Consider the following 23,315-nt stretch of genomic DNA (forward strand, 5'->3'; position numbering starts at 1 on the left):
GAAGGATTTACAGAACAGCTAATACTTTTAATTGGTCTCACAAGCTCAATGCACTCTCCAGAGGAGGTGAGAAAAGGATGGAGAGGAAGAGGAGGTTTACAGCTGCAGGCAGTTGTCACAGCTGATTCCTAGTCCTCCATTCTGCAGCTGCAAGGAATCACACCAAGACCCTCAAAAGAGAATTACCTTTTCAAAAAAAAAAAATGTTTGATAAAAATAAATATGATGATTTGAGAGTATGATACAAGAAGTTTCTCTGCCACCTGTTTCTTGCCAAAAGGAAGTCAGCATCCACTGGTGCCTAGACACTCAACCATTCCATTCTCAAACAGGCTCTTGCAGTGTCATTTGAAGGACAGCATCTTATGTATTCTCAGTTTTGCTGGGCTTTGTTGCTTTCACGGAATGAAGGGCTCTGTATCTGTCAGCTTCAGCTGGACTAATTTTCACCACTACACAGACTCAAGGACAGAAACAATTTGCACTTACTGAGACAGTTCTTTCATGGAAGTGGGGAAGATGAGCCCCACCCGTGAAGACAGAGGGAGCAGTTTGCATCATTAAGCACTGCCCTTTACAGCTGACAGCTGCTGCACCCTCATTTGTCTAAGAAATTTCTCTTTCTGTGTTTTCTACCCCGACTTTATATTAAAATATCTCTAGCTCAACTATTTCCCTACTAGTCATAATACTTCCTATGCCTTCAAAATTACAGAAATTGTGCTTGGTAAGAAGGACTTTCTGGCCACATAAAACTAGTCCGTTTTTCTCAGCTCATACACAACCTGATAACACAGAAGATAGAGCAGATATCAGATTTACCATTTAGATGCCAACGTCACCATTTAATGCATGTGTTATGATTTTAATGAAATCTAACAGAGATGGAGCTTTCTTTTCTGAAAACTTAAATGCCATTGAGGATGGACATGAAATGTTCTGAGGTGAAGAGGTCACTGCAATGGCCAGGAAGAAAAATGCATCAGAAAACTGAAACAAACGTTTACTGTGAATGTAATCTAAAAATTATATTAATGAGATGGCTAGGTCTTTATTTGATTAGTCATTCAAATTCAACTCCTTTTCCAAAGTTTATCTTTTATCTCGAAAAGACTTCTCAGTGAAGTCCCACCTCATCTGAAGTTTAATGGAATAGTATATAATTATTGCTCTAGCATATCACACTAATACATTGCTCTTATTTAAGAAGGATTATTTAAGCTAATAAAAAAAAGTGGTGCTTCCACCAACACAGGAGGGAAAATAATCACTGCAAGGGAAGAGAACTAATTAAAAAGAAATGTTGCTATTATACTTAATTTGACAGGAATCAAGATTCCTATTCTGGGACTAAAGCAAATCTTTTTAATGAACAAAACAGGCAGAGGATATCAAGTATAACTTCATTCAAATGCAGCAAAGATCCCTGATTCTCTAATGTTTATTTTACCCTTCCTACAAAAATAACTTGTTGTACCCAGTCCTGGCAAAGAGAAGTGCTGTTGGCAAAATAATGTTTTACTAAGCTTAAAGGCATCAGTATTAAGATATTAGTAATATAATAATGGCAAATTCTGTATAGTCAAAGTTAACTTCAGTCCATTATAATCACAATAATTGCTGTTCTTCTCTACTTCCAGCAGGCACTAGATGAGATGATTTTCAGGATTAGAAGAAAACAAAAAAGCAACCCTATCCCTGCCAGCAGTTCCATCTCCACACACAGGCTTCTCAAGAACACAGCAAAAGAATATAGGATTATTGTCTTACCTCGATTTTTTCCCAAATAGTTTCATAATTCTCTTGATGTTGTATATCTTGCATCAGTTGATGAATCAAAGCTGATTTATTTGAAGGAGAAGTCTCATTCCCGGTGGGCTGAGTGGCAGCAGTCCTTTCTGACTTTTCTTCAATGTATTTCTTAATGGAAGATACAGGCAGACAAAGATCTTCATCAGAGAGAATGTCACTCAGAGGCCCAGACTCGATACTGTCACCTAAGGAGGACACTATATCACTCGAAGAACTCGGGGAGATCCTACCCCTTTTTTTGTGCCTTTTTGTCTGGTATGTGGGATACATTTCTGAATCTGAGTTCATTTCGGACAGCTCCCAGTCATCAATGTTTTGAATGGTTTCTCTTCTGGGCTTTTGGGGAAGCAACTTGGTCAAATTTTCGAGTTTTAAAGCTAATGCTTCAGTCTGTTTGAGATGTGAAGGAAGTGCTAAATATTCATCAGACCCATACCACACCTCACTGTCCTTACTGGTTTTTTGAGTGTAATGTGGTGTTGAGGATAAGCTTTTATTTTTCTTTCTTCTCAGTGGAAGAGGGGATGAGTTGGAAAGCTCAGAACCAGCTGAAGAAGCACTCTTTTGGCTACACGTTGGTGAACTGAAGGGCTCAGTTTTACCTTTTGATTGACCATTTGGATCTCTCTGGTTACAAGAATCTGACAATGCAGAAGAATCTGTTTCCGTCTCCTCCAGAGACTTAGAGCCATGAGAAGTAATTCCATTCTGTAAAGAAGAACACTCTCTTTTTTTAGCTTGGGTTGATGGAGCTGTTTTACACGTACTTCCAGGTGTTCTCTCAGTTTTCACCCTCTCTGGAGAATCATGAGACTTCTTGTGCTTTGATTTTTCTTTACAGGTGTAGAAAGTGGATTTTCCCAGAATGATGGGACTGTCTTTGAAGTGATTATTTCTTGTATACTCGAGATTTTTATCACTTATGGTATTTAAGCAATCGTATGACTGACTAACAGCAGATGGACTGTTAGTATAGGGCAGCTGTAAGGCCAGGCAAAGCTTGGACCTGTCTGGTGGATCTAACAATGAGGGTGTACTTCTGCTCATCTCATTTTTAACTATCTGAGAGATTTGCCTTTTTAAATCATCGGCTTCCATATAATCTTTAAACACATCATCTTTCAGAAATAAACCTCTTTTTGGCAATGTAGGCTGCGTAGGAGAGTCTTCATTATAGTTAAAGCAGTCTCTTATGGACCTCTTAGGAGTTGAGTTTTCACAGTGAGAGTGTTTGATATTTTCACCAGTTTGCTGGGGAAGGTTGCACTCTGGATTCTTTGATATGCAAACTGCTTTGCTGTCAGGAGGTAAAACACCATTTTCAGCCAAAGGTCCTTTAGAAAGAGAGGAATTTGCAGAAGGAGATGCTAGTGAGAGATCATGTGATGCTTTCTTGTCTTTGCTTTCTTCTCCATCTTCTGCTGAAAGAGGTACATTTTCTTTCTCCTTCAATGCTTCATTACACTGGGAAGCAATGGAATCTGTTGCTACTGCAAGTAAACCCACACTTCTGATAAGTCCTGGAAATTCCTTATCCATCTCACTGTAGTTCCAGGATTCGAAGGATTTTGCTTTCCCTTGACTGGAGGTCATATCATCCAGAGCACCAAGCAAATCCTCACTGGGGCTGTAATCAGATAGTTCAAATGCAGTAATGCCACAATCCAGGGACAAGTAGTTTTGAGAACATTTGATGGTTAACTGTCCAGAGTCATCAACTTCAGTTAAAGAGTCAAGACGATCCTGAAATACACAAAGAAATGGTGCTTTTTTGGAATATTAATTTTCATACACACATGAAGTAATGAAACAAAATATATTAAATATTCCTGTGTTTCACTGCCTGACATTTAGACGATTCATCACTGACCAGCCTCTTTTTGCAGTACCCTGTAGAGAAGCTAACCCTTCTGAAGTATTTGGGAACTAAAAATGGCAGTAAGCTGAAAAATGCTTCGTTTCAGTCTGGTACAGCAAATTACCTAAAAACAGCCATTCACTTTTGTATTGGTATTTTCCTCATTTAATTCTGCCTTCAGTTTTACTTACTGTGTAGGTGGGGACTCAGAAATTCTATACAGCAGACTTGAAGTATTTCCTGTGTTAACTACATCAAACCAGAGGGAGGGTACCTTGAAGGCTGCTGAGTGCACCAGTCTCCTTGTTAATCTTGTTTTCTCAAAAATCCAATCCAATCCACTGTTCTACAGTCTTTCAGTTGATTGGCAGAATGTTTTTTCTAAGCATCATGTAGCAATGAAGGACATTTGTTCCCGTAAATTATAAGATAGAGGTTGCTAATTACATTGCACTTTTTTTGTAGCATTATCACCTGAAAATTTATTTGCCAGATATTTAGAGCACAACTGAAGAACGGCACATGAAAAACAAATTATAATGTTAAACCTCTAGCCTGACTTGCACCCTTGTCAATATTTTCTCAATGAGCTCCTTCAAGCTCAGAAATGTGGACATAGCCAGAGGAGAACATCTCATGTGGCAAATCAGATTTTTTAAGATCAAAGTCCAATTAATGTTCATAAATATTTTAGTTTTGTTTGAAGGACAGTAAAAAAAAAAAAATCTGATGAGATTAAGATCCAAAACTGCATGGTAAATAACATTCATGGCAAAATTATATTTAGTATACAGTGTAAACATATTTTCAGTAGATCTTCTAATACATATACAAGACTTTAGCTTATAGACACTACTTAAAAAAAAATAATATAAGGGGGAGAAATTCATGTTCCAGGATTCTAATTTTACGTGCCTAAATCAGTATACTGGTCTTTCTTTCCAGGTTTGTTCTCACAAATTTTTTTTGGAGCAAACTCCTGAGTATCCACAATAGGTTTATGTCCAAATTATTCTCTGGAACAGCTTGTCTCACTACACTGCCCAAATCCATAGTTTAAAGACCCTTAGAATTATCCTTGAAGAAGGTGCAGTGATCACATAATCTCTCCATCTGGTAATAAACTACATGGATTTGGTCTGAACAGGAATTATCTTGAAAAAGAAGGCTATTGTTTGCCAACACCCATAAACATAAAAACATAAAATTTCTGGGCCCTGTACTCCATCCACTCTCCTCCACCCTTTGCTTAAAACAAAAATAGAATAAAATCCTCCAGCTAAAAATATTTATAGAAAAAATGTCACTAGAAGGATATTTATCAGCCATAGTCTTGGATACTGAATGTATCTCATCTTTAGCAAATTCTATCCAGATGTAGACCCCATGCCACAAATTTGGCTTTGTCAACAGCTCAGAATAAAAAGGGGAATTTTCTATAAATCTGTCAAATTTATATATTGGAGTTGCATTTGTTAAGGAAAATAGTGACTAAACAAGCTGCATTGTCCTTCTAATCTCAGGAAATGATCAGAAACTGTAAAACCATATATAAATCAAAACCTTTCCAAGACCCTAAAGGCCTTTAGTTTTTCTGAATAATGACTCCATTCCTTTGTCTCTTAAAAATGTGTTTATTTACATTAATAAAATTTACAATCATATGCATTAAACCATCTTACTTGGCTATTTTCCATGCAGCCTCTGAAATGTGTGCTTCAGATGAGTTTTATTTAATGCCACTATTACCGTGTTTTTATCTCAGAAAAACATTAAATTTAATTATTTGTATGGCTACCAATAGGAATGCCCTAATTTTTTTTTTCATGTAGTAATGCTTTCTTTAAAGATACAAACACTAAAAAAAGATGGGTAAGAGTAGATACAGTTGTCTCTGCATTATATTACATATTTTATTTATTTTTTGTGTTCATCAACTAAAGCCTGTATCATTATACCTCATAAAAAGCTTGAATACCTGAAGGTTAGAAACTGCAGAGCAATTTCTGTGGACCTATTCAAGCAATAGTGCAGAAACTTGATATCAACTTTGTGTTCCTGCTATTGCTAGCCATTAAATATATCAAATAATATTTATGTTTTCATTGGGGTGGATAAAAAGAATTATGTCAGTATATTTTATCTTTTATATTACCATGTAAGCCTATCTGGCAAAATACGTTTTCCCTACAGAAAAATAATCTTTCCTTCTCTCTACAGCAGGGATGTTTTTTTATAGCTGTTGTAATCAGATCCAGATGGAAAATTTCCTGTTTCTTACTATCTGAATATACCCTTTCTTTATGTCTTGAAATTACCACATAAAATAATGACTTCCCACTAATTCACAAATCTGGACATGAAGACAAGAGTAGATTTCCTGCAGCCCTGCCAGAAGTTTCCCAGCATCAGCAAAGCAGAAACTGAATGGAAAGAGCCAGGTATGTGCACATCAGGAAGAGGGGGTGTGGAAGGTGGGCCCAGGCATCTCTGAGCATCGATTTCTGGACCACTCACTTGGTTGGGCCAAAGACAAATATAAAACTCAACTGGAGCAGAGAAACATTCACTCCTCTTTGAACTTGAGGGTTAGGAAATTCAGGATGTGTCTTGGGGGCTTCTGACTTCCTCTGTAACACAGGTCACAATTCACTGCACTGATCCAGAGGTCTCTTTCTGGAAATGCATCTAACCATAACAAAAAGCATTTTATCTTAATCTTAGGGCCATCAAATGAAAAATCTCCTACATGCTATTTATTAACCATTAATTATCCTAACTTTGAAAAATGTCCATCTTCTTTAAGTTTAAAAATCAGGCCACTGTTGTCCTTCTAACTAACTTAATTGAATAGTAATAAATTCAAAGAAAAAGGCATTTTATTTATATGAAGCCAGGTTTACAAAGCATTTAGAAGTGTGTGAATTTGGCATAGAGTCAGAGTAAACAGTGTATGATTCTTGCATCATTGTTTCTCATTGTTTTCTTGTTTAAAGGCATAATGCAGAAATGCCACTCAAAGACCATCCTCTTGCTCTAAGGAAATGTTGACCTAGGCTGGAAAGTTTTGGAAGCTTTTTGTAAGCTTCATATTTCCATATGCAGGATGGAAATGTCTAAACTTTCATTGAGGAAATCACTGCACACTGAAATTACCTTTTGAATTAGCTGTAAACCTTAAATACCCAAATGACCAGATGAACAACTTTGGAACAGATGCAACACTGTAAGTGTTTCAGATCCTTTCTGAAAATTATTTCAATCCAAAGAAAATACTGCTAGCCAATAGCATGACGTTTCTGAAAGATAATCTTAATTTGCACTCATTTGGTTCAACAAGAAAGGGTAGCAGCTGAAAATTAAAAAAATTAAAACAGCTTCAGCAAAATATCTAGGAGCAAGTCATGCTGAAAGCTGTCTTAGCAATTTTAAATGTGCAAGAAGGATGAGCTGCTTTGAACACAGAGGAAATTCTTCAAACTGGATTTAGTTACTGTACCTCCTTAGTCTCTTCAGAAAAGGCTTGCAGAATATCAGTCTGCCTGGTGTAGTTTCCATTGGCGTCCTGCAGCCCCTGGAGAATACGTTCCCTCAGAACCAGGACAGACACACGGAGCTGGTGCCAGAGGAGTTGCACTGTGTGGATATCCACTATCACATTGACAGAGTAAGACAGAAGCTTCAGGGAAAACTCAGTCTCTAGTAGAGCATGGATTTGTTCAACGTGATCAGATATATCTTCGCAAATGTCCTGCAATGGAAAAATAAAGTAGATGTTTAGCTCCGGGCATGGTCCTTTCATGGATCCAATCTACTTTTTATGTACTTTTAATTAAATGCAGAATAGATTTTTGTCATTGAGGAAATATACTGTAATTAATACATCCAGATTTTTATTTTTTTTTTTCATGGCAGTGTTACAGCAAGTGAACCAGCAGCTGTCCTGTTTGGCAGTGAGTGCAGAGACAGCCTACAATAAAGAAGGAGGCCACAACAAGATCACATGAGTCACAAGCAGAAAACTGACACCATAAAGTGACACCCTACCAGACAGCAATAAGAATGAAAGTGAGAAGATTGCCAGGAGCTGTCTCCCTCTCTGCTACACACACCCCCCCCCACCAGTTAAAATGCAAAGAATCTGGTCTGTGCCATCATCAAAAAAACCTCATTTGGACAGAATTTAAATCTAACCTCTATAACCAAGCAGGACTGGTCTGGGATAGACTCAATTGGAATAAGCTGCTTCTGCTTTTGGTTTTTTGTTGAGTTTTTTGGTTTTTCTTGTCTGTGCCAGTGACAGGGCACTGATTTTGCATAGTTTTGCTCTGGGCACAAAACTGAACAGCAGATTGGTGGTAAAGGAGAAAGAGGGAAAACAGAGAAGCTGAAAACAGCTGTGTTGAAAAAGAAGAAAGAAAACGTGGGTTGCCAGGTTATAAAGCCAAACTTTGGGTGGGATGGTGTCCTCCAAATTTAAAAAGAATGTTACATATTACTGAGGTTGTGCTGCATACAGAGTAAAATAATTTCATTCTACTCTGTATTTTCTTAGTGAAAGGACAAATCACAACACTAAAGAATAATTAGGCATATGCTATTGAGCAAACAACACTCTATATAATAATTCTGTTTGAAAACTAGGTGTAAAAACATGTTATATACAAGTAAGGAAATGTGATTATAACACTGAAAAAAATTGGCACTGGACCCTAGAAGTTTTTCTCCTACATCTCTGGCAGTGACTTAAGGTGACTAAGATTAAGGTGACTTAATAGCATATTTAGATCCAGGTCCCAGTCATTAAAAAAAAAAAAATTAAAACCTTCAGAAATATCTTAGTTTTATATATACACATATATGTATATGTATGTGAGAATAATCATAATTTTGCATTTCAAATTCGCTATTGAAACAATTCTATCACACAATTACAATGAAATCTTACGTCTCTGATGATACTCTTGGGGTTATGTATGGCAGCAGAGTAACAGGAAAATCAGTAAACCCTGATTATTTCTAAATTAAGAATAGAGTACAGTAATTTCTTCAAGTTCAGATTTGGCATCTTCACTATGAAAGTAAAGGCAAAGTATTTGATATGTAGCTGCACGTATGTAACAAATTAAACCAAAATCAAATCTCTAGAAAACATAAAATCATTTTGCACACCAGACGGTACAAAATCAGGTCTTATCAGGTGCCATTGGATTGGTGCATTGCAATTGAAGGGCTTCCAACATCCACACACTTCCAGGTGAGCAAATGGATGCTCTAGTCACCAGATCAGTGTGCTCATCTAATGCTACAGACACACAGACAGAGCTCAAACTCTCTGAGCTTTGGGAAAAGATCATATTTTCCATTTAGCCAGCTACCACTGATACATGACGGAAAAGCACAGCGGTGATTCTATGTTGTTTCAGATGTTTTAAAGAATATTTCTAATTAATTAGTGAACTGAATTTGCATTTACTTCTCCGAGATGGTTAATGGGTTTTTTTCCTCTTGGCCATAATGCAGTTTAATTTTCATTTCAGTGATTGAAAAATAGGTTGTGTCCAGTAACTGCAATTTTGTAAATTAGACACAGTCTATAGAAAAGTACGTAATACATCTCCATTTAGACTATTTATGTGAACAAGCTTAAGGATGTGCCAGACTCAAAAACAAGTTTTTAATATTTTCAAACATCACACATACAGTTACATGGTGAATTCAATTACCATAGGAATTCTCAAAGTGGTTGAAAACAGAAAGCCATAAGTAGAAAGAACTAACAATAACAATAAACACGTGTCTTCTGACAATTGTTTGATAATGTACTGAAAATATTGGGTAATTAATCCAGATAATACTCCAAATCAATAATTCAGACCCACACTTCAAACAAGTTTTTTCTTGATGTCCATTATGCTAGCTATGAAATCACCTCAAATTTCTGAAGTAGACAAACTTTCCACAACAAACCAACTTTGTACTAAAATGCAAATCCCAGCACCACTAGGGGGTTTGAAGGCAGATATTCAAGAACATATGCCGTTAATTTTTGCATGGCTTGCTAGAAGTTGCTCATTTTTTCCTCAAAAAAACCCCCAAATCTGCTTACTTACAGACTGCTGTGGCACACAGCACAGCCAAGTGCTTTTTGTACTAACAAGGTAATTAACAGCTTCTCACAGATTCAGTAACATGGAGAGAACCTAACCTCTGTCACATCCAAAATCACATTCTCTGATCTTATCAAAGTACCAGCTCCTAAAGGGTTTAGGTTATAGGCAGTGTGGGTGTCTTACATAAAGCTTGTAAAAAAAGAATTTAGGGCCCTACTGATAGCCCTTTCCTTGATTTTAACTGTCATATGATGGTGAGAAGGTGAAGGATGTGCCAGTGACAGAATAGTTGAGTAAAAGTTACTGCTAGCCTTCAGGAGAAAAAAATTACAAAGAAATGCTAACTTTTTACATGTAAATTAATGCTGATGAGTGTTAATAAAGCTGCATCCTATTTACTTGTATCTTTTCTCTACACCTGCCTGGAACAAACCCAGCATCTTGAGAGGAAACAATATAATGTTAAATCCAGTTGACATTTTCTAAATTTTTTTCTTTTTACTGTACCTGATGTCTAGATTTATATATAAATCATTAAAATTAAACAATTACACCTAGCACAGCTTTGAATTTAATAATTTTCTGTAATAATTCAGACAGTTCAAATACTGCACAAAAAATCACATGATGTAAGAAGTTCATGATTTTACTGAGGCTCAGTATCAAGACCTGCTTCAACACGGTTTCATTCTCTTCATTCTTCCTAACTCCTTGTAGGTGACAGCATGAGATGGAGCAAAACCACCAAAACACAGTTTTGTGCCTTTTTACTTTTTATTTATAGATAAAGAACAGCAGTGTCATGCTGTCATGAGTGCTAGTTGCTCTTACCAGAAGTAGCAGGTAGATAAAATAAATCATGCACTTTTAAGTAACAATCTATTGGCATTTATTTGTAAATAAGTATAGTTCCAGGTCAATCGTAATAATATAAAGCCTGTACATATACGTGGACAAAATCTTCCCAGTTTAAATAATATATTATTTTCATGTCACATATATTCATAGAAGATATTATAATCTGATTTTCAGAAAGCACCACGGCCAAAACAATTTTTATAATCATTAATCTTACATGTCAGCTAGGCATTTTTTATTTTTACACAGTTTCACAGCACTATTAAGGTAAAGATTTTGTCATCCTCTCATGGACCTTCCTGCAGCACTGACTGTGGAATTTCTCGGGCTAAAGGGGTTGGACCCCATTTGGCTGCCAACTGCCCACTTCACTCAGTCTCCCAGACAGCTGATCCTGTCATCTGCAGCTGCTGAATCCATCAGCCTGCTCATCACCCTCCGTGGCAACTAAAATAGCCTGAATTCCAAACACTGCAGTAGATGAAGAAAAAAGTGCATAAACAAGAGGGAAGAGTCAATGAAAACAGCTTTGATGTGAACTTTTAAAGGTATTTTCTCTCTGGTCCCTAAGAAATTGTGGTAAGATGTACACGAAACTACTGACAGATGAAAGGCTGGAATATGCTGCTTTAGAGTTAGGGACACAGAAGCTATACTGGAGATTTTGTTCTTTGATCTTGCAGTAAAACCTCAGCAGGAAAAGCAAATTGCTACTGGATCTTACAACTGCTGTACATGTAAATATAATCTATGATTTAATACATATGCTTATGCATATATAAAAAGGAAAAGAGAGGTTTTTATTTCTGAACACCTTTTAGAATGGTATTTTTCATTCAAAATGCACTTTGACCTCTCAAAGAAATAGTCTCTCATTTTTCCCTTCCCGCTGTACATTCAGTGTTACAATAAAGATAAAACTGTTCTATTATTGGTGAAACCTGAAGAACAAATGCTACACAATTTTTTTTTCAGCTATTTTTAGGTAAACTGCTAAGTAAAAAAAAAAAAAAATTATACATGAAAAATCCAGACTTTGGCTAAGCCAAATCAGCTGCCAGGGAAAGGCCTCGGTTGACTTTGAGCTACCAGCCTGTGAAAAAGTGGTCGAAGCTCTGTAGTGTACCTTGTGTGGCTGCACCATCCAGTGACTAAAGGAAATAAATGCATTTTACTGGTGAAAAATGCAAAGGAAAGCAGCTACCAGGAGGGTTCTGAGATCACTGACCCCTGCCTTCTGCTGAGACTGACAATTTTGGAAATACCTTGGTCCTCAAAGCTTCGCTGCTCTTCCCTCATCATATTGCACACATTACTGATATTTTCTTTTCCTGGCCCATATAGTTTTCTGCACATTATTCTCTTTTCCAGCTTGGCTTTTACTTTGATTAATTTGCTCTCATTATTTTAAGTGAGGAACATTTGAATTATTGCAAAATTCCGGTAAGTGAATCTAAGATGATCCGCTTTCTACTGTTCAAATATTGCTATTGAAAAATTCTCAGAAAAAGCTTTGAAAATAAATATTTGGTTTGGTGAACTCTAAATAGGCATGTTTTTATTGTGTTTTGTTATCTCAGGATCTGGTGAGTTACATTCTTATATCCTTGTACTTTGAAATAATGTGAAAGAGATGTCAAATCATCAGTTCTTCGACACAGCTGCTAAAATAGAAATGGTTTCTATGGAACTCTAACAAACACAGAGTTGCTCTGGGGTGATTTATCAGCTGTTTGTGTGTTTTATTAGTTTGTTTGTTGTGTAAGTCTATTGGCTGACTATTTATCTGCCAGGAAAAGAAGAAAGGAAGAAGTAAGATATGATATCATACGCCAAGCACTTCAGGCTGAGGAAAAATGCCCGAAATGTTAATGGTGAAACTCCTGTCTCAGGATTCCAGCAATTTGCATTTGTTTTGCCATATGGACCACTGCTGGGGCCAAAGGATCAAACATACTGGGAACATGCAAAAGGATCCTTTTGTCCAGAAACAGGGCAGTTGCTGCTGGAAGTTATTCCAGCTCACTTGCCAGGACCAGCTGCAGTGTCTTACAGACCTAGGCCAGCCTCTACCTTTTCTGCAGAAGGGGATGGCTGCAGGGAAGAAAGGCTGCCTTCAAATGTTTATTTCCCCTCCTAAATTGAATCAGTAATTTAATGGAAAAAGACTTTCTGAGCACAGCATTCACCACAGGCCAGATTCTTAATTACGAGGAAGGATTTAGTTCACCCAAGGAATCTTCAAACAGCTGATGCACAAAATCATTCTGAAGCCTGCGGTGGAGCTGGAGAGTCAGGGAAGAAGTTGTGGCACAGTAAAATGAGGCACATGAGGACTGTGCTGAAAGATTATTGTCTGGGCTAGCCACTTCTCTGATACTCCAGCCACTTCTCAGATATTCCAGCCACTTCTCAGATATTCCAGCCACTTCTCAGATATTCCTGACAGCGGTAACGTTGAGAGCTGAATTACACTTGTGTAAGAAACTGCAGGTCCAAGGTGATACAACCTCTGCAACCAAATATTGTTTCCACATTCCTGAACTTACACTAGTCCTACTGTGCAAAGCTACAACCTAAAAACCCTTTGAAAGCTTCAAAATAAAAGATATGTTCTTGTATCCCCAAGCCCACAGCGTTTAGAGAATTTAACTATTAAAATTGCAACTGTAGAACATTCCTTTTATGCATAACTACAAATTTTCATTAATCTTGCTTTAGTCATGTTAAAGCAAATGGATTTTTATTAAAGCCTAACCCTGAAATTTTTAAAATAATTAAAATTTGATATAAAATATCATATTTGTCCTGAGTGAAGTCTGGTTTTTTACTACACTCTGGAAGAGGTACTCTAGAACAGTTCTTCACACAAGAAGATAAAAAATACTGAACTGTGCAATAGAGTAGCAGGTTTTGTTTCTACCTACTTCTGACAAATAAGGAAAAACACCAAACTCTTATGAAAACCCAGTCAACCAAGTGGTAGTAGAGGTAAGTTTGGGGAAAAAAACCTGCATTCTTCAAATGCTTGTTCATTGGATAATGGTAATTATATATATATATATTTCTAAATTACACCAATTCTTTAAGAGCACAAAGAAATAAAAAATTATGAGTTAGCTTTATACTAAGCACGCTCATCTTGTGATATATGCTCATATCTCTAAATGGAATATCTATTCATATCTATTAAATGGAAAAGAGAAGACTTATTAAAACATCCTTCGAATACCCTGTAGTCCTCTTCACATAACTCTACTTTTTCTACCATAATAGAAGAGTGTAGGATATATTTTCCGACTCTCTTGATAATTACCTTTGATTCTTACTTTTTCTTACTCTCTTTACTCAGCACTTTCTATGTACTAAGTGTAGTTTAAAAGCATTTCTAACTATTTTAAATTACCACACAGAAATAAAAACTGAGGATGCAAATGGAAGCATATTTTACTCACAGTGAAGATTTACACTCTGCAGTAGCCAAGCCAACCAGTTTTTGGTAGCCTGGCCAGGACTAGGTAGATTTAAACCTCAGTGTAGAGGGTGGTTGACTGGCTGTGAGGAAACCCCTACCACCATTTCATGCAAGACATACAAAAATTGAATGCTATATGAAATCATATCAGCTCTATGAAGAATCAGAAAGAACACCACTCCTATTATTTGATTGTAACTTCTATAACTTTATCCACAGTATGAAGTAGCTAGCAAAATTCAATGTTACTGCATGAATCATCCAATAATTTTCCAGCAAAACTGGTTATCCTTTTGAAAACAGTGAGTTTCAAACGTCTATGTGGCAAATTATTAACCCTACAGTTCAGCTTTGAAAGTGTCCCACTTTTGTTCTCTCCTAATTTTCAGTTTGAAGAAGATTTAGAAGATTTTTTTTTGGCATAGAATAAGAAAATTTCAGTAATTGTTTAAGCTTTCTTCAGGGCCAGAGGATCTTCATTGTCTGAGCTCTATTTTCTGGTGAGACATTCTGCTTTTGTTGTTTCTGTGAGAAAATAGGTGCACCTATCTTATTTTTTAAGTTTATAGATTTCTTTTAAAAGACTCAGGGTTTTATTAAATTCAATAGATTTAATAAGGGTCTCTGAGAACAGCTGCTCTTAAGAGAAGAGTTTAGGTAAAAGAGAGAAAAATTCTTGGAAAAAAAGTCTCATTCTTGAAATAATGAAATTTTAAATTGCAAACAAAATATGTCCCTACATAAATAGCATGAAGTATTTTAGGCAGCAATGAACTACTGAATAAAAGGAACTTCAGATTCACACAGGAGAAGAATTCAGGCCTACTGCAGAGGCATGCAGAACACAACAGAACAATTTCAATCAAAATATTTTGACTTGCTTAAGCCAAAGAACACTAACCCATTCACTCTCTGCAACTGAAGCTTAGTGACTATCACAGAATTTAATAAAGGATGGTAAGACTCTTCTCTCATCTCCAATGAGATATGAAGAGTCAGAAGTGAAGAACTACCATCTGTGCCAGGTCCTCTATAATGAAAATTGATAGCAGGATAGGAAGTTTTCAAGATGAGTGGCTGTTTATATCACAGCAGCTAAGCCTCCAAGAGCTTCTGTGACATGCTTTTTGAAGTTATTTTCCATCAGTCATTATTTAGGACAGCAAAAGGGACAGAATCTGTCTTGGTCTTTATTATCAGACTCCACTTCATTGGCACCATGTTTTTCGCATTTATGTTGTTCGATGAATCATAGAATCATTTTGGTTGGAAAAGACCAAAAGCTAACATTTAATCAATGAAACCTTATGGGAATTACTGAGATTTGGGGGTTTTTTTGCTGGGTTTAGAAACATGGAAAAGAAGCCTTAGAGTCTATCTTTGCATGCTGCTTGAATTTTGTGACCTTCCAGCCCCCTCTCCTGAATGACTAAAATTCAAGTCAGCTGGAAAGCCCTTGTAGATCTCTCAGTGAGTTAGCAACAGCCACAAAGCACTTAGAGCATCTGGAGGCACTTCCTGCAGTCTGAAAGAGCTACCACCTACCCAGCCTACCAGGAGGCTTCTTCCATCCTGTATTATGAGAGTCAGAGTTAGAAAAAATTTTATATAAATACGTAAATAAGTAGATCTTCACATACCACATAAAAGCAAACACACACAACACACACACACACACAAAAAAGCAAACAGAAAATCCACCTAAGTTTGCTGCATTAAGGAAAAACAATTTGAAAGGCTGCAAGAAAGCTATTTTATGTATTTAACACCTTAAGTGGATGAAGAAATAAAGGAACAAATTGTAGGAATAAAATATTTATGCATCTTCAATCTGAAATGCACAAGATTTTTATTCTAATTTCAAATCTGTAATTGTAGATGAAAGGTATTTATTTAATTATGGTAAGAACTCTTTGAACAGCGTAATTGAGTGCCTTATCACAGAACCAGAGAAGAGTTTGGATTAAAAGGAGCCTTAAAGCTCATCTTGTTCCAACCCTGCTGCCGTGGACAGGGACACCTCCCACTGGACCAGGCTGCTCAGAGCCCATCCAACCTGCCTTGAACACTTCCAGGGATGGGGCAGCCACAGCTTCTCTGGACAGCATCTTCCAGAGGCTCCCCAATAAACAATTCCTTCCTAATATCTAACCTAGACCTATTCTCTTTCAATTTGAGGCCATTTTCTCTTGTCCTGTCACTACAGTTTGTGATGATCATGATTTTTAGGATTCCTGATTAGATGATATATTAAAATAATCCCTCATTACTTTCTGTTAGGTACAACATGTGTCACAGAGAATGCTCCTGTGGTTTTCTGACCTGAAATGCCAGGTTTAAAAGGAAAAATAGGGTAGGGGTTTCTTTGCAGGGTTTTTAGAAGGGATATAATGGAGATGAAATTGGAAATATGTTCTTATAGGACTGGCATGACATTCAAAGCCACCTGAACCGTTCAAAGCACATGCTTACATGGGATTTTCCATACAAAAGCAGCTAACATCTATTACTAGTGTTTATCTGATTATTTCCAAACCTCACTGTCATCCTCATGTCTATAATGTTAATACAGAGGCATATCTAAAAGTTTGCATATAGTATCTTCTCTTCAAAAAATTCATGGCCATAGTATCCTTGAATTTTTGATTTAGATGTAAAAAGTGTGCTGTGTAAGTAGAAAGTGATCAAAAACTCAGATTTTGCGCCATATTTGCAGAAAACTGGTCAGAAATCCTTCTAAGATAGGCTAGTAAAAATTGCCAGATCTACAACATAAAGCACTTCTTTACAATCAAATTGTCTCTAAGGAAAGTAAAATTATCTGTCAACAACAGTTGCTTGTTCTGGCTGCTTATAAATATAAAATACAAGGATTTTAATACTAGAATTGTGGCTCAATATTTAAATTAGACATAATATTTTAATTAGAAATATTCAAATACACTGTACTTATAATTTAGAAACGTGTTACAACACTGTAGAGCACCTTCCAACAACATATTCCTACAAGGCATATTCCAGTGTAACAGCTCCGAGAAGACAACTTCTGCTCTATCAGGACAATTCTCATGGTGCTGGTTTTTGGCTTTACAAGATAATTTTCTGGTGTAAAGCACTGACACATTTAATGGCTGTTAAGGCATTGCTTCTTGAGAAAACACTTGTGCACTATGCAGTGGGGCTGAAGTGCTTTGAAAGAATGAGGAAACGAGCAGTGTACATCTAAATATTTATTCATTTTCCTGTACACATGTGTGTATATACAGGAAAATATATTTATTACAGGTTGATAACTGGAATAAGATCCTTGATTTATAAACCACTTCATAGTGTTATTTCCATCTTTAGGAAAGCAAGACAGCGTGGCCCGTGAGATAAACTGTTTCTTATGCTGACAGTAAACATTTTATCTCTGAACAGGCTTCTTTATACGCCATCTTATTTTCAAGCTAAAGAGATAAGTTATAAATTCTCTTTGTCTAGACTGCAGCTTTCATTGATGAGTGTAGTTCTTGCCACTGTGCAGGCTCATTGAGAAAGAGAAAGGTTGTTTCCGTGCCTGGGCTTGTGAAGCAACCCTTTGAAATTCAATAGCCAAACTTGTCTGTGCAGAAGTTAATGTGCCTAAGTGGCTTGAGCTTCTAATGTGTGTTTGTGCATTTAAGTCTTGGGTAAAAATTTGTGTTTCCTGCAAAAAATAGTCATCATAAATTTAGCTTTGAACTGAATTCTAAATTAAGACAAAGTCAAATCTTTTCCTCTGATAATAAGAGTCACAATAAATGGCGTTGGATCCCTGAATTGTGATATTCTGAAGTATGGACTGGGAATAGGAAAGGTAAGTACATAAATTGCAAGTGTCCATATTTCCATATTCCTGGAACAACTGGGCTGGCTCTGCAGAGCCCTGGCTGGGTCAGAAGCTTTGCTCTGACTGAAGTGTCCGTGCTGGGCTGGGCTGGCTGTGAGCCTGGGAATACAGTAACTCTGCTGGCACAGGGCACTGCAGCCACAGCCTGGCTCCTCTCCCTGCCCCAGGCACAGAAGATGCACCCTGAGCAACTCTCTCACTCTGGTAGATTTTACTGCACACCAATCTGTACGGTTCTACTGCACAGTGGTCTTGAAAACAACGTTCTGCGTTTTCAAAACGTTTCAAAAGTGTTACTGTGCATCTCTGACCAAAACGTGACATCCATAAGGCTGTAGAAAAACAAAACATGTTTTCCTTTCCTCACCAAGCCACAGTCAGATCGGCCAATCTTGGCAAGTTTGAGTAAAATGGAAGTAACATTGGTATTTTCAACTATTGTTTTTTATTTCTCTTACGGCTCCTAAATATTGAGGCCTTTTCGCAGACGCATTTTCACCACTTCATCAAGAATTTTGTAAGGCACTGAGTCACTTTGGGCCAATGGGAAGCTTAGTCAGCTGAGAAACTCTTGAAACAGTATTGATGACAGCAAGTCTGTCAAACCTGATATATTTATATATCCCCTCTACATCCATTCTCTTAAAATCCTGCCACTGGCTATAATTCAATATCCTGCCCAGCATTAATCAAAAATGCCCTACATTAATCAAATATTAATATGTCATGTAGAACACTGAGATTCCTCTCGGCCATTACTATAAATTAGCTTACAGCAAGAAGACATCCTAAAACCCATACCAACTGTTCAGCTCTTTTAATAAGGGGTCAAGGGAGGCCATAGTTCTTAATAGAGGTGTCTCACTCTCCAAGACTGAAACATGAAGGAGAACATTACAATTGCTTGTTGCAATGACCCTTTCCCAAAACTTTAATCCTACCATCCTTTGAATTTCGAAGTAGGAAGAATTTCTAAAATTTACCGCCATTGTTTATATTTCATTAGGTCTTTTATAATGTCAGGTGGGATCAGGATCATCAAAATAATTCATTAATTTCAGCTGAAGATGTTTATAATTTATGAAATCGTTTTTCAGACTTAAAATGAAATTCAGGTAAAAATCAGAATTGAACCTTACACTTTCTGGTTTGGTGTCTGAGGTAAGCATACTGCAAAAACAACGTAAACCAGGAGAAGTATCAATTCCTGAGGAAGTTTCTGCACTTATCAGTACAGACAATAGATATGGAAGAGGAAATTACCATACCAACTACGTATCTCATTGGGGGCAATCACATCAACATTGAATGCAAAATCTGTTTGCACAAAAAGTTATCCAGCCAGAAGAAAAGCAAAAGAAAATATCACTACGGATGTGACAATAAACGAGACATAAGTAGAGACAAAGGAATTGAGTAAGTAAATTTTAAAAAGAAACCTTTACATGGCAAAGAGTGTGAGCAAAATAAGCAGTTTGTGGATGGAGGGACTCCTCTCCAGCATGAGCCCAAAAGTGCTGAATAGGGATAAAGCAGATCCACTTCAAAATCCCCCTCCCACTCCAAAATAAAATAGTAATATAGACATACCCACAGAAGAGCAAAACCACTTTATATAAGTTTTTCTTATTATGGAATAGGACGAATTCAGACTCCTAGTCCACTGATACATCTCAATACATGAAGCAACAATCAGAAAAGGATATGGAATGGAAAAATAATAGGCACCTACTACCCTTAGTCTAGTATCAAGCACATAAAGCTGGAGCAGAATTTTCCACTCCTTCTTTCTGAGCTTTAAATGAAACTCTCACAAATAGCACTTTGGAGAAGAATATGGCAAGTGCCATTGCAGAGATGAAAGTAGTAAATTGTTTAGCCAGCAAAGTCTAAACAAGAGCAATTGGCCACTGATGCATGGGCAGCTGAAGAGCAAAAATAAAAACCTTTTAAAAGTCAATGAAAAATTCCTATCCAAATAACAGATGCAAGTGCTGCCATAATCTATGGGCTGATTTCCCACTCGTCTGGCACCTTGTAGAAGCTACACGTCAACAATTCTCTATCCAGTGCCAACTTTTGCTTCAAGAGAAGTCAAAAAGCTTTATCATCTTAATCCAATGCAAATCTTTGGAAGAAAACAGCCTTGGCTAACCAAAAAAAAAAAAAAAAAAAAAAAAAAAAAAAACCTGAACTTTTCCTGTAGGTACAATTTCAAAAGAATGAATAATTTTGCAGAGAGAACAGATGCTTTTGAGCACCCTGAGCATATTCCTCAGGATATGGCAGGCACAGGATTTTGTGAGCTGAGAACAAAACTGAAACAAAGGGCTTTGGAAAGTGTACAACTTCCAGAACATTTCTTAAATGGTCTGCTAAACTCGTGCAACTGTGATAAGCAACAGATTTTTCAGGATATTTGGTCTCCTTATGAAAAGCTACAGAATTTATTAAGGTTCCAATAGAATTAGTAAAATCTGCATGTAATGAAGAAGTTCCTTTTTTGCTATTACTAACATTCTTTTCAGTCTGATGGTTCCCTAGGCCTTACCAACCACTTCTTTTCACAATATAGGTCAAAATTGTTGCCAAAGTAATGCAATTAGAATCTTCAAGTGTCTCTTTCTAATTATACCGTGACCTATAAAAAGTCAGCTGAGTAATGTCTAAGAGAATAGAGAAGATTGAGCATTAGGTTTCACCTCAACACTCAGTAAAAAGTTAATGCTCCACATGGAAACAGGAGACCAAGATATTTACACAAAATAAACATATTTTTTACCTTCAGAAATGAAAAGTTTTAATTATTTAAGCCTAAGATTGTGATAGTAGAAACTTTACAGTGTGTGGAATGGGGGTTAAAGAGACTGAAGAATTCAGAAATCTGCATCTACAGAGAAAAAGATCTGTCAATTTTGCAAGTTAGCTTCACAGTGCACAGGAAACACAATGTACTGTTTCAAACCGAATATATTTAGGTCATGCAATACTTCTAAAGATCTTGAAAGAGATCTTGATTCATTAAAAATGCTTTTCTTTATTTAAAAAACAAAATCAAACCGAAAATTCGTCGCTTTACACTTTTTCAGCCTTTTGTAAAATATTTTAGCTTAACAGCGCCTTACCTCATTTACAGCGGGAGGAGACTTTTCAGTTATCAGCTTTGCAAAAAAAAGGACTGTCCCATTTCCTTTCCCCAGCTAAAGGAGTTTGGTGCAATCAGCAATTCAAAAAATATACTTCTGTTTAAAAGACAGACGAGTGAGCCGTAGATGATCTGTAACCCAGTCCATCTTCAGTGCAGCGTCCACAGCTTTGGTTTTACATGAAATATAGAGAATATAGAGAATTGGCTGCTGCCTCTACCTGTGTTGTGGTGCAGATCAAGTTTAGGCCTGTCTGCTCTTCTTCCCCCTGCACGTTCTGAGCTACAGTAAGTGATTTCTCAACGCCCAGATCTGAAATTTCAGCCGACACTTGGAGACTTTGCAATTAGCAAGGTTATTTTAAGTGCTGACCTCAGTTCCAGCAGAATGTTTATGGCAGTATGACAGGAAGGAATCCAGTATCATATCAGTCACTTGGTAACCCTGGAAAGCTGATCTTGGAGACGAGACCCTCTAAATCACAGCAAAAAAAATGGAATATCTGGCCCCAAATCTACTTCAGCTTTTGTTTTTTTACGCTTTAAAAAGAGTGGCAATATCTGCTTGGTTAATATTAGGAAGCTTAGAAGTTATTTTAGGACCTGGTAGATCATATGCTTGGAACAAATGTATTAATAGGAAGTTATTACTTCCCTAATGGAGAGATTCATTGCTTACAAAACAGAGGCTGTTACTTTTGCAATGTTCACATTTGTAATAATTAACTATTACATTCTAAATGGGAGCAGAAAATACCTTAGACTTGTTGAACTTATTACAGCTGGACTCAATAACAATGCCTTTTAGTTCTTTTGAAAAGGGCTCCCTCTTCTGTACAGGCCTGTGGTAACCTTGGATTTTGGTTCGCCCTGGATTCCTTTGGAATTCTCTGGCTGTCTAACTATTTCTAAGTCATGCTTAAAGGCTCAGTCATACCTCCACACCCTCATCTGCTGTTCATTCTCATTCCTCCCCCTTTCCCCTCTCCCTCCTCCCTTTCTTTCTTTTTTTTTAATTCATGGATCAGCTTTCTTGTTCCCACCCATCCTCAGACTTCCAATAGTGGCAGACTTAAACTCGCCCAGGGGACTGTGACCAACAGCTCATCAGACTGTTTTGGTCAGTTCATCTGTGTGCACACACCCCCAGGAGAAGTTTCTGACAGCACTACAATCAGAAACACTTACATGAGAGAGTTTGGTTTGAATGAGGGTAAACGAAGGGGAGAAAAAAGAAACCACAGAACCAACCAGCCAAACAAAATCCAAGAAAATTTGCTGCAAATTTTGCTGCTTTTGCAAATTATTTGATAACTTCTCAGTTCTCTTCTCACAATGAAACTGCCCCTTTGATATTGTAGCAAAATTCACTTTTGAGACGTATTTTTGAGAATTAAGAATATGAAGAAGACAAGGGTGAAACAACATAAACTCCTGTTGTCCTTTTAAAGCATCAAAGGAATCCTGAGTTATGTACAAACTTGACATGGCGTTCAAAACAATGAGCAACAAGCCAACCATTAGAGATATCCCAAATAGCAAAATTCAAAATACAATACAGGCAGCAGGCAAAAAATCTTCAAATATATCACAAGAGCAAGAGCTGGAGTTTTTGAATGAATTGACCATTCATACACTGAAATAGCTGAATGCATACACACAGCTGAACTCTGAACATAAAGACAGAAATATATTTGTCATTATTCCATAGCTACCTACCTTCCTGCAGAAGAACGTATTTGTGAGAGAACATTTCTTAGGAAGTACCATAACCTAACAATTGGAAGACATCATGAAAGCATTGGCTTGCTACTACAGCAGAGCCTCAGCCAGTAAAAACTCTAAGAAAGTTAAGGAAAAAGGGGTTTTTTTCTTGCTCATACATCCTCTTTTTTAAAACTTACGAACAAAAAATTCTGCGTTTAAATACATATCTTTTCCATTCTAAATCCATTCCTGAATATATAAATAGTTTGACGTCTGCAGAAGGAAGCAGAAGTCTTAAAAAATGAGGGTAAGAGAATTTGATTGAAAAATGGTGGTTAAATCACCAGTAAGACAATTTTTTTTTCCAATACAGATTAGCACTATCGACTTCAGAGTAGAAGGGTGAAAAATTTGACTGTAACAGTGTTTCCAGGTTTGGCCATTGTTTCATGCTCTGTGCTCAGAGATGACGTCCT

General features: G+C 36.9%; 1 protein-coding gene across 1 annotated transcript in view; it reads right to left on the reverse strand.

Moving 5' to 3' along the window:
* The window catches only part of AKAP6 (A-kinase anchoring protein 6), a 212,667-nt gene that overhangs the window by 173,314 nt on the left and 16,038 nt on the right, over positions 1-23,315 (reverse strand). The window contains 2 exon segments of the mRNA XM_066322134.1: positions 1,771-3,555; positions 7,170-7,421. Of these exon segments, the coding sequence (XP_066178231.1) occupies positions 1,771-3,555; positions 7,170-7,421 (2,037 nt within the window).

The sequence above is a fragment of the Sylvia atricapilla genome, chromosome 6, assembly GCF_009819655.1.
Source record: "Sylvia atricapilla isolate bSylAtr1 chromosome 6, bSylAtr1.pri, whole genome shotgun sequence".
Classification (NCBI taxonomy): domain Eukaryota; kingdom Metazoa; phylum Chordata; class Aves; order Passeriformes; family Sylviidae; genus Sylvia; species Sylvia atricapilla.